We start from the raw sequence: 12,795 nt of genomic DNA, 5'->3' as shown, positions 1-12,795 counted from the left end.
CTTTGAAAGAATATTGAAGGAAACTGAATTGTAATAGCTGTCTTCTTTCTGTTTGTCTCTTCTTTATACTTTTCCTGGTTATTACTACAAAAATAACCTGAAAAACAGCCCGATAGTAAAAAGATGCTTTAATTTTGCAGGTATTGGCTGTTCTCCTACAACTGGTTAAGCTTGCACTACAAACAATGAGGTAGTGTTGAGTAAATAGAGCAGTACCATGCATTGCAGTCAATAGAGCCAGTGCTAAAGATCACATTGCTAATGAAAGTTTGTCCTTGAAACAGAGGTAAGAGGGAGTGGGGGAAGTATAGAACACTGAGAGAGAGCTTGTGCTTAAATCAAGACTTTAGGAAATGTTGCAGTCAGAGTATGTTAATTAAAACCTGGAGTTTGGAAAGTATATTCAACCTTGTCTTTCAGGCCGTAATGACTTGCTCTGAGTTGAGCTGATAGCAAGAAGTCTGGGAGGACTGTGAGGCACCATTGTAATCCTGCTTGAAATATAGGTAAAAGGTTGACAGTGTGGATTTTTTGCGTTACTAATATTCAGTGTTTCCTGAAAGATTTATCTTTTGCTTAAAGAGACTCGTGAATAATCTACACTAACAAATGCTAAGGTTCTGCAAGATATGTGCCTTTTTTGCATGGTTTTTTGGTTTTGATAGCTAGTGGCCTCTTTTATACAGATTAATTTAAAGGTGAAAACTTCCTCTATCTCAGTGTTTCCTGATTCAGCAGTAGTAAAGTCAGTCCAGAAACTGTGATTCTTATGTTGCTGGACTGGGGTGCTTTATCTTACATGAGGCTAACTTGAAGTAGCTTATTTGTGGAGTACTCTGCATATTTCAACACTCTTTTATTAAAACAGATTGTGCTTTTGAAGATAAAAGCTGTGACCTGATTGCTGTGACATTTAGATGGCCTGAACTCATGGTCTTGCCTTTTATGCTTAATGCATTACCTGAATTAGATGCTGTAGATACCATAGCTGGAAAGGATGCAAATAATCTCATGTTGCAAACTTCCATCTAAGAAATAATTAATCAAAAATGGTCATAAAAGGCTTGGACAGATCTTTGTCTTGGCAGAATGTTGGATTTTTGCATTCTTTCCTAGGAAGAATTAAAACTTTTAGTTAGCTATTGTTTACTTTGTAGCAGAAAGACCCAGGCCCAATTAAAATAAGCCAAAGAAACAAACAATGTGGAAGTTTCACCCTTAAGATGGTTTATCACAGTCCTGAGTCACAATGTTCTGTTTTTATGCTCTACAAACTGCAACTGGACAGACAAAGCATGACAACTGTTGCTCCATTTCTGTATTTTATATTCTACCTGTTGCTGAACCATGCTTAAACAAACCTATTTTTATGCAGAAAATTAACTGTAGGCTAGTCTCATCTAAGCGTAAAGCTTCCTTATTTAATTCTGAAGGAGTATGATGAATTTTAAAGTACTTTTCTATGTTTTGTTGAATGGAACTAGGAGAGTACCTTCCGTGTTTCTCCCTTGAACTCTTACAGTCATTAGAAGAGGTCTATGTAGGCCATGTGCCTTCCTGACTTGAGAGCTCTGTGCTGACCTGTGCAGTGACGAAGAAGAGGAGGACAGGCTGGTATTACTTCCTGAAACTTCAACTTCCCAACAAAATAAAAGATAGAAGTGGATATCTTGAAATAGCTTTAAAAATAGATTCTGTATTTTTTAATGACTTCTTCTATTGAAGATTTGTGATGTTTGGAATTTTTTGACAGAACCCCAGGCGTATGATAATTGAGACCTTAACCCTGTTATCTTTGTTAGCTCATGTCATGGGTGGAAAAGAATTAGTTTCCTTCTATGAGAAAGGCAACAATACAAGTTTATCTCTATGCAGATACCCAGTGTAGGTGAAACTGGTTTGGAACAGCAGCAGGATGTGTGGTACCTAGTTTGCTGTTGTTGGACCTCTCTTCAGGAAAGAGTATATAATTACGACAAGATTAGTAGGTAGTAAGACGCAGCACAATATACTTGAGAAGAAGACAGTCTACAGTGCCTGCAGCTCAGTGGCACATCCTGCATCTCCTTGACACTGAGGAGAGCAAACTTGCTCTTACTCTTGCAAATTCCAGAGTTGGATGGAAACTCTGGCTGGTTTTCGGTAACATGTGAATATTTCTCTCTTTCTCAAGTACACTTATGGTGGCTGTTGTGATTGATTACTCATTCAGTTATTTAATACAGTTTATAGTACCTCAAGAGGCATAAGGTATAGGTAACTTGACTGGTCATATTGAGACCAGTTATATTGTCTGTGGCATGCTGGAAATGAAAACCGTGCTTTTGTCCGGGCTAGTCTTCAGTCACTAGATAATCTTGGACATTAGTGTTCAGTAAAGCAAAAAATTGCTTTCCTCTTAGGAGAAATCAAACTGGCAATATTGGTTTTGAACATTTCTAGTGAGTGGACCTCGGCTGCCTCCATCTTCTTCTGCAAGTTTCCCCTGCAAAGAAATAAAGCCAAGGGGCAATTTCTTTTCATGTTTGTGTTTGAATAGTATCTAAATACAATAATTTTTCCTGTATTGCTAGAACGGGGGAAAAAAAAAAGTTAGCTGCAGTTTGTGGCTGCACTGTGGCTTACACGTTTGTTTTTTTTTTTCCCATACAGCAATTTCAGTACAAGGTCACCATGTATCCATTATCAGCCATGTGGAATTGCAGTTAACAGATGAACAAAGGCAAGGGCTTACTATAGGATTCTCTGTTTAAAAAGTTACCTAGCACAATAAAGGGTTATCATACTTGTAAATACGGCTGAAATGCAGTCTGTGCACCTCCCAGTAGTATTGACATGCTTTAAATTCCTCTATTGCATGGATAAGGTTGACATTAACACCAGGGTCTGAAGAGTGAAGGAGCAGAAAACTGCCCATGGAGAGAGTTGTAAATAAATGTGAAACCCTCATGAGTGTAGGGTCTGAGGCACAAAGTCCAAGTGAAAATATTTTCCAAAGTTGACATGTTATGGTATGGGGGGGGGTGTGTGTGTTTTCAAGCTTTGTATGACAAATCCATGGCTTCTTACTCTTGAGATTTCTCATGCTGTGTTAAACCTCTTAGTCCTAAGGGAGATTTCAGGGCTGCTGGATGTTTGGTTTTCAGTGGTGCTGCAGTCTTGCTTATGTTCTTGTGACAGAAAAGTTCTGTTAATCAAATTTGGCTGCATCTGACCTCTTGGTTTCCTCCCCCAGACAATACGATCTTCCCCAAACACTCAAGCCACCCCCACATCTATACACTCTGGTGGCATTGATATAATGATCTTTAGTGTAGCTGTGGAGAGGAGAGAGTCTACATAGATCAGCGAATCACACAGTAGCTGAGATTTGAAGGGAGCTGTAGTCCAGCCCCTGAAAGCTTGGTCAGCTGGAGCAGGCTACCAAGGACCAGGTTCCGTTGGGCCTTGAATGTCTCCAAGGATGGAGACTCTGCAACCTCTCTGGGCAGCCTGTTTCAGTGTTCAACTGCTGGAGATCTCCTTTCAGGAACTGCACCTGCAACCAGATAATTGGTTTTGGGTGTTCTCTGGCAATAAATTGTAGAGAACTTTCTGTCAAATCATGCTTTGAGGCAAGAACTGCAATATCTTTTCCTGTTGAAGCAGAACTTGGAGTAGAGAATATTCAGAGACACCTTTTTGGAGTAATTTGTAATTTGTTTTCCATGCTTCTCTTAGCTGAAAGAAGACATTATATGCTCTATGCTACGAGCAAAGAATGACTTGCCCCAGAAGCCTAAAACACACTCTAAAGCTCTAATGTAGTGAATTACAGTGATGTCTAATACGTAGAAATGATTTGGTTTTTTTAACACAAGTTAAGACTGGATATCATACATGGTTATAAACAGTATGGCTTTAGTCAAAGCACGTGTGATGTACATTGCAATATGGTACTATATATGATGTTAATATGTGAAGTATGTGGTCTCGTTGCTAGGAAAGCTGCAATTAGAAAAGTTTGACATCTCTTTCAATTGAGAATTCACATATGGCAAAATGTGAGAGTATGCACAAGAGTGAACTCTGATATTTCTGGATTGAGAAAGAAGTGCTTCATGTGATTGCTACTTAGGTTGTTTCTACAGCATAAAACACTGCTATATGTGCGCAAGTCTGTATAGATCTTATAGTATTATTTATTTGTTTTGGTAAATTCTATTTGATAATTGATCTGACAGAGTATGAGCTGTAGTTCTCAAACTTCATTATGCTAATAAAATGTAACAAACTTCAGGACTTAATGTTGTGAAATATAGAGAATTTTAAAAATAATTTTATAGATTTAGAAAGTCTGAATTTTTAGATGTGCTAACATGAAAATTCAGCTGATGTGATTAGATGATATATAGTGACAAATTACATTTTAAATAATTCTATACATAAACATATGCATGTGTACACAGAGATACCTATATCTTTATATTAGAGTTGTCTGCCTGTAATGGTTTCTGTGCTGCCTTCTGCCTTTTTTAATAATAATTCATTAGTGGAGGAAGTCTCTTATGTAAGTAAAGTAATTTATGAAAGAGATCTAAAAGAGATCTCTGGCTTCTGCTTTGCATGGAGATGTGTGCTGGTCTGAGTGGAAAGCTATTCTTGTTTGTTTGTATTTTAATGAATATGGGAAAACAAAACAAAACAAAAAACCCACATGTAGATAATTTTCCAGGTTTGAGTAGAAGAGATGTAAACAGTTCACATTTGTGTGCCTCACATAAAAAGTTTTCCATCTCAAACAGTTTATTTTACAGATCTGTGGAGTATATTTTCACTTTCTCTAGGACAGTTACATATTAGTAATATGAGTTCTTTAAGGGAATATACAGGGATATATGAGCCTAGATCAGCCAAAATAACATTTATTCTAAGTTATTCTGGAAATTTTCCTTTTAATAATGACCAAAAGAGGTCACTCCTGAATAAGTTGTTGTGGGTTTTGTTTGTGTGCTTGTTCTTGCAAAAGGCTGATCTAGAATGTGAAGCCTATTCAAATTCTTTTGACAAGCTTTATCCCAAATCAAGTATCATCTGTCTGTCTAGCATCTTAATTTTTTGCTGGACCAGGTGTGATTTGTCCTTCCACTTAAGTCTAAAGATGGCATGGAAGTCAAAACAAACCATTTTTGATATGGTAATTTGACAGAAACTAGATCATGTATTCATGTGTAATCACTAAACTGTTATCTCTGGGCAATTTACTAACATGCCTGTCAAACTGATTTGAAACCAGGTCTCCATGCCATGGGGACCATAATTTGTGCAAAGAATATTGATAAATCTAATAACTCATCTATCTGCTTGGGAATAGATGCATGTCTAGCTTAAGTGTGGAATACAAGCTAAGCCGCTTTCTGGATTTTTATGTTATGCTTTAGCACAATATTCCAGACCTTGTTAAATAGCAAGAATGCCCTTAATTCTGAAGCTTTGTGAATAATTCTGTGTCTTTTCTGGTGCCATTAGCTGTGATGGCTCAGTAGGGCTAAAAGAGGCAAAAGAGAGAAACTTTGTGCATTGCTAAAGGAAAGGATCCCGTTTTGAAGAGGCACTAGGAGGTGCTGGAGATCTGATGAGTAAGAAACAGCCAAATTTTCTGTTATTTCTCAGGGGTCAATTAAAGAGAGTCCCCCAGAGTACCTTGGTGTTTCAGCAATGGTTCAGCTGACAGCTTGGATGCATTCTGCAACTGAATTATCTCAGTATTTCATTACCACACTAGGCACAGATACAGCGCAGATGCAGTGGCCTTTCTCAAGGATGAGAGCTATTTTTAGTTGGGGAAATGGGAATATCCAAATAGCCAGAGGTTTATTTTAGTGCTTTGTGCATCATAACTATAGAAAGAGCTTAATGAGGAATTCTTGTTTCTCTAAGATGCACAGCTTTGTTCAGTTATAGTGAAGGCAACATGAAGGGGGCTGTGTCATTTCAGCCGCTTGGGATTAATTTGCAGAAAACACAGCAGCTTGTGCTGGCTTCCATCCAGCTTTGCTGCTGGCGAAACACATCGCTGCTCTCTTTGTACTCTCAGCTACATGACCAAAATCCAGTTTAGCCAGTTTTTCAAACTGGTGCTCAAACTCTGTCCTTCCCTCTCACCGCCTTTTCTCTAAGAACTGTTGTGGGGTTCATGGAAGTAAATGTATGGAGCAGCTTGTTTCATTCTTCCTCTTCTCTCCATTCATCTTTTAATCTCAAATTTGAATTATTGAACGTGTTCCTTTAAATACAAAATGATTCATCAGAGCTCTGCTAGAGAGACTGACCTGGTGGAATAAGCAATAAAGGGTGGAGGGTGATGCCAACACACTGTGGTTCTTACAGTCGAAATGAGGGCTGGTTGCAAGATGCAAATGGAGGTAATTAATGCTCTGTATAACTCTGTTGCTATGGAGTAGATTAACAGGGGAGACACGGGGTGTGTGATCTTGGTGGAGGAAGTCTGAGGGTGGGGCAGCTTTGCATACTGAAGTGGGGGCGTTCTGCAGAAGGCAGCAGGAACATGAAGGACTGGGGTAAATAGCTGAGAAGGTTTTTGTTAGTGGAGTGAAGGAGATGTGGATGGAATTTATGAAATGACAGAGTTGTGGACAGGTTGTTCAACATGTGAGACAGAAAAATGTAATGTAAATCTTGCACTGGTCTGAACTTGTCCTTAGCTTGCTACATTTGGGTGTATGCCGGTTTGAGTTTGTTTTTTGAGATGCTGCCTGAAATTCATAGTGCGAGAAAGGAGGCAGAAGATGTTTTTTCTGCAGGAGCCCTGAATTGCTTGGCTAATATTTCAATGTGGCTTTATAAGCACATCTGCACTGGCTGCTTTAACTTATTTTGATACACGTGAAAGGCTGTATCTATTGCCTGAAAGACATCCTGTGTAATCTGTAGTAACAAGAGCTGGTCCACTATGCTTTTCATACTTAACCTTTCCAGAGTTCGGAGATATCTCATGTAGATGAAATAAGCCCGTTCAGGCTAATCTTGGATATCTGTCATTCCTCTGTGGCAGTGTTACGCTTGCTATTTTGCCCCATGCTCTTCTCCTAGGTGAATCTTCTGATTCACACTTTGCTACCCTATTCCTCTCCTCAGTTAACCCATGCAATAGCTAAGCTGTTTTGGATCAGAAGGATTGCTTTTGTCTCCTGGCTATTCTTCCCACACTCCTTTTGCCCTGTTCCGGAGCAGTATACCCCAAAGTTTGAAAAAGGCTGGTTTTAAAATAGAAGTTTCTAAATAAGCACTCAGCAAGGCCTGCCAACCTCGTGGCATTTTATCTAAGGCACTTTGAGCTGCTAGCCTCTAGTAAGAAAAGTAGAGAATTGTTTTGACATGTTGATTGTCCCATTGGAAAGGAGTTTGCAATGTTGAATGTCATCACTGACATTTAATAAATATGCAGTGCGAATACAGTTAAAAATAAATGCTGCCTCTTATGCCGCCTTTAAACTTTAGTACCCTTGGAGTATTGGGCTTATTGGTGTCCTTACGCAATAATTCACTCTTCTTTATGTCTTCTCACCAGGGCCTTCTGAAAATAGCTGTGTTGTGTATTTATTTTTCAGCTGTACCTTTTGTGGGAAACACCATTTAAAAATGTGAATATTTCACTGCAACAGCCTTGATTTTTACCGACTTAACTTACACCATTTGGCCTGAGCATTTCCTTCCTTGTCCAGATGTTTTTCTTCTTATGTTTTCTAACTTGGTAAAGGCTTTTTGAACTACAGTTCTTATGTTTTATTTGTAAAGCAGGAGGCTGCATACATTTGCTGCTGCCCTCAGATTGTGTGTGTTGGATTTCTTCTTGTATCTGATCAAAATAGCTCCCTAACTGCACTCTTTACATGGGCTCTTGTGCATCTTCAGAAGCACAAGGTACAAAGTTGAAGGTTTGGGGAGTGTTTTATTACTGTTCATCAGTAAGACTCTGCTTCCTTTTGGCAATAATCCATGTATACCTTCTGGAGGCTAATTCCTATCACCATTTCCAATCCCTTTTTACAAATATTTGCTCTTTGCTGTGCCCGAAAGCTAAAACAGAAAGTAATAAGGTGCTGCGTTTGGTAAGAAGGCAATTCTCACATCTGTTATTGTGGCGAGAATATTTGTTTCTGGCCTGTGACTGTGGCATTCCCCAGAACTGCATTTCTGAAGTGGTTCCTTTTGAGTCCTCTGGAATTTTCCTCTCTTTTTGGTGTTTACACATCAGCTGAAGTATTTTGAGCACACTCAGATCTCAGTTTTCTGACTCTATTCATCCTTAAACAATGACTTGCTTTATAGCCTCAGGTTCTTCAAGACTTCAACTTGTGGCAGGAACACAACCTGAAGTAGCAATCAGAAGAAAACTGGATTTCTGAATCTGCAAGAGTTTGGGTTGTTTGATTTATTGATTTATGTATTTATTTTCATGGGACCATTTGTTGTTGGTTTTGTGTGTTTTGGTAGTGTGCAAAGAATTGCATTGTTTCCGGGGCAGGGGAATATTTCACCCTTCTTAAAGTTTCAAATATCTTCTGTTTGATATTAAATAACTTCATTTTATAGGTGTATTGGTATCTGTATATGTATGTAAATGAAGCAGTTTGCACAAGATGCTGATGTAAGTGCCTCCGCTAGTACAGCATTTCTGAACTGCAAATGGTAGTGGAGCACTGGTTAGCTGTCCAAGCCTAGAAAAGGGCCTGAACTGGATTTGGGCAGTTATTTTGAAATAAAGCCTGGGCAATGATGTCTCTGTTCCTGCTAAGTCGCGCTTAAGGCAAGATTTCTCCCGTGTGGGGCCTTGCCTTTGGGACACAGGCGCTGCAACATTTGTTCACACAGTGAATACTGTGTAGCTGTGGAACCGAATCGTTAAGACTCCGTCTTTCCTGAGCAGGGGCTGTAACTATGGAAAGTGTCACTTGTTGATGATAAAACACCCCAGCCCTCTGTTCCCCCCATACACAGGTTAAAAGACAGTGTAGAGATATTGTCTGAGTTTCAAGTCAACTTGTAATTTGCTTTTGGGGGTGGTTGTTTTGGAATCGTAAGCTATTGCTGAGAGCAGTGGGTGGCTACTGCATCGTGATGTTAATTATTGCTTTGTTTGTGATGTGATGCTTTCCTGGGAGGGAGTAGCAAGAGAGAAGCCTAGCATAATTATAGTTGTCCCCTTGAAAGTTAGCTAACAAGCTACTATTTACTGATTTGATACATGTTGTTACTATAATGCATCAGCTGACTATTATGAGCAAGGAATTTAACACTGGTGTGGAGTAATAAAAGGCTAGAAACTGTTGTATAAGAATGGAAAATAACATTGAACGAGACAGAGATGGGAGCCCTTTTCTCCTGAGAATCAACCTGTTGAGGGTTATCCATCCTACAGGTAGGGAGTAATTTTCTTTTATCTAGTGTTTGTGACACTGTACCTCTACCAAGAACTTTTAGTGACTTGGATCCAACTTCCGTATAATTTTACTTTTGAAGGTATTAGACCACGATTTGTTGGGGTTTTTTTAGCTTATAACTTCTGAAATATTAGTAAATTCTGGTGGGTAGCCTTTTTCTTTTTGAAGTTCAAATTTAAAAAAAAAATATTATTAAGGACATAACTGAAGTCAAAGGTGCCACAAACGAGTAAAGGCTACTGCAAAATCAGTATTGTGATTGATCTTGAAAGGTTTTTTCCTTTCTCAAATATTTCATAGCTTTTATTATAATTATTTCAGACTTTGAATATAACCATTATAATACCTTTCATATGAACTCATAATTTTGCCACTTTGTCCTAATTGTTCTTTTTACCATACTGCTGGTGTTCCTATTTTCTGTTCTGCAAATGCATATAGTTTCTTTGCCTGCCATTATCAGGATCCCATGTCTGTTCTCCGTCACATTTTTTCAAAAACTACTACAAAAAACTGAATTATTTAACCCTTTTTTAAAGTGTTTTAATAATGGTAACTGCTTGTATTATGGAATTATCTGTATCAGTCAGTACAATTAAATTTATCACTTTATTTTTCAGTTTAGTCAGCTTGTATCCAGTGATTTGAAAGTACTTGGAAGGAGCTCTTACACACTCTGCAGCGATGGCCAGTTACTCATTCGACAAGTCCTCCACCCAGAAGCATCCAAGAAGGTATGAGATCAGAACTGATGCAGAAGGGCAGTACTGCGCTTTAAGGACATCAAAGAAAATAGCTCATGTGGGTTCGAGATGAGCAACACAATTCAGCCTTGGGAATCCTTAAGATGATCCCCACCCTGTCTCAACCCTGTGCGGCAGAGAAGTAGTTCTTGGCACTTGCTCTTGGAAGTCAGCTACAGTACTACAGTGCTTGAGCACTCCCAGATGAGTGTAATGAAGAGGAAAATTAGGAAAGACAGGATAGAGGCAGGAACAATACAAGTACTTTGAATTCTGTGTCTTAAGAAATGGAAGCAAATGTACAGGCCTAACCTCAGCAGAGGTGATGGAGAACTATTGCTTTGTTTAGGCTTGGGTTAAACCACAGGTTTTGTGCGAAGCCATGGGTTTCTAGCCAGATCTGAAACTGGTAGTAGCCTTGTGTCAATGTCCCATAAACACACAGGCAGTGGCTTGCCCTGGAGAATGGCAGTGGTTCCCCATCTGCATTTACTTGATGCTGCAGCTTATTTGTTGTTCCCATACAATGCAGCAGTTTCCCCTCTGTTCCTGCAAGGGCTCAGGGCCAGCTGTGGTGCCCAGGGGCGAGAATCTTGCCTTTGAGCAGGGTGGTGGCTGTTGAGTTAATCTGCTGGCGGGGTCTGCAGGAGCCCCCCCAGGAATGGGAGCTGCTGACTGATCAGTTGGGGTTTTTGGCTCTATATAAGGGTATTGGCTCATGCTGAGTTTCTGCAAATATTCGTTTGGCATTTGTGTTATTTAAAACATAACAGTGTGACTTTTTATGAAAAGCACATGTTTACGTAGGGATGAAGCAATTAAGGAAACAGGAATGATATTTAACTTTCAAAGATTATAGCACTTTTTTTTTCATGCCATTCTGCAATATGGATTGCAGGTGAATCTTTCTACTTCCCTATTGAAACAAATGGACTAAAACGAAACAAATACACTCATGTTGTGGAAGAAATAATTGTCCATAACCAGATCAAGGAATGGATCTGATCAAGTGTTGAGTCTCCTAATACTGCATTTCTTTCTGATTTTTCTTTTTTTTTTTTTTTCCTCCTTCAATACTTGTTCATTTGCCAAAGTTTATTTCTTCCTGCACAATAAATGTTAGTAAGCCTCAGACCTTGGCTCTTACTATTCCTACCAGTCTAAGAAGCATTACCTTGTGACTTTTCATAATTTTTATTTACAAATGTGGGTGCTGTTTGGTTAGACCAAAGTAAAACTTTTATATAGCAAAACAGTTGGACAGCCTGAGAAAGTAGTGAATTAGACCAGAATTATTTGTATTCCTTGCAAAAATAAGCTAACATCTGAGTGAAGGGCTGCTTAAAAGTTTGTTTAATAGTGTTATATAATTGAAATTCTTATTCAACACACAATAGTAATGAATAAATGTGTTTAAGTTGTTGAAAGATATTTTGTACACTGTAACAGTAATAATTTAAACTTTGTTATAATGTTTTGGTACGATATTGCTTTTCAGTGTAGCCACAAAAGAGAAAAAAAAAGTCTCCTGAATGGGAGTATTTCTAGAACAGCAAAACCTAGATTTTGTTTGTTTGTTTGTTTTTTAATACCCTAGGTGTCTCCCCTAGCTGTTTTGCACAGGTCTGCCTCTCAGAAGCTATTTGGCTTTGCTCATCTGCAGATCTAATTCTGTAGGGCTATGGAATTTGAACTGTGTTATAAAGGAACTAAACTGGTCTATCCCAGACAAGCCGATGACATGCAACTATGTGATTGTTGAGACTGCCTCATTCTGTCCAAAAGTATTAATTAGAATTTAAAGGGATGGTGTGTACAAAACAAACTTTTTGCCTTCCTTGTAGAACTTTCTGCTGTCAGACTGCTTCTATTCCTTTTATGATCTGCGCAAAGAATTTCACACTTGCTACCCTAATTCAGCCGCCGTGAAAGATCAGACTATCAAGACCATGGCAGAATGTATCCTTTCGTTGCAGCTTTTACATCAGGATCAATTATGCTGCTTTGGATTTTATCTCTCTGATCATTACAGGTTTTATTCTTCTGAACTAAGATGTAGGTTTTAAAAACTTACAGGTAAAATGGAAGGAATGTTTGCTTAATTGTGTGTTGGGGTGAGCAGCTCTGCTTGTAATTTTTTTTTTTTTGACTTGAGTCTAACAATGGGTTCTAAACCATATTTTGTAAATCTACTAACGAAAAACATTGCTTGCATTGATTCTTGATTTTCAAGGAAAAGGCTTAGCTATCAGTGGGCCTTTTCAGCACTGTCTGGCCCACAAACTTCTACTGTTTTCAAATAGTAATAGTTCTCTTGTATGATCCTGACTGAACTGAGTTTAAAAGAAAAATAAATTTTAAACCAAACAAAAACATTCTACATTTTTTACATTTTAGGAGGATTTTAGTGGCACAGCTAAATGTGGCTAAAGTTCACTTATCGTGTAAGTGATACAAATTTATTCCACTTTTTTTTAAAACAGTTAACACTGAAATGATGTAAACTATCAATAGTTTTCAGACTTTTGACTACTAAAGTGAATATTAACTAGTTTATGAGCAGAGTAACAAATGTCTAATGGTCAAGTGTCCCTGCTAAGACCAGTAAA

At 38.4% G+C, this 12,795-nt stretch overlaps 1 protein-coding gene across 9 annotated transcripts in view; it reads left to right on the top strand.

Annotated features, from left to right (window-relative positions):
• ESRP2 (epithelial splicing regulatory protein 2) overlaps positions 1 to 12,795 on the top strand; it is a 67,435-nt gene that overhangs the window by 32,178 nt on the left and 22,462 nt on the right. For all 9 annotated transcript variants that reach the window (XR_010606666.1, XM_065640751.1, XM_065640745.1 and 6 more), the window contains 2 exons: positions 10,064 to 10,177; positions 12,031 to 12,145. Coding sequence is in view for 8 of the 9 variants with exons in the window: in XM_065640751.1 (XP_065496823.1) it covers positions 10,064 to 10,177; positions 12,031 to 12,145 (229 nt within the window). In the remaining variant the exon portion in view is untranslated. The remainder of the gene's footprint in view (positions 1 to 10,063; positions 10,178 to 12,030; positions 12,146 to 12,795) is intronic.

The sequence above is a fragment of the Caloenas nicobarica genome, chromosome 9 (genome assembly GCF_036013445.1).
Source record: "Caloenas nicobarica isolate bCalNic1 chromosome 9, bCalNic1.hap1, whole genome shotgun sequence".
NCBI lineage: Eukaryota > Metazoa > Chordata > Aves > Columbiformes > Columbidae > Caloenas > Caloenas nicobarica.
This window is presented reverse-complemented; position numbering and strand designations above follow the sequence as displayed.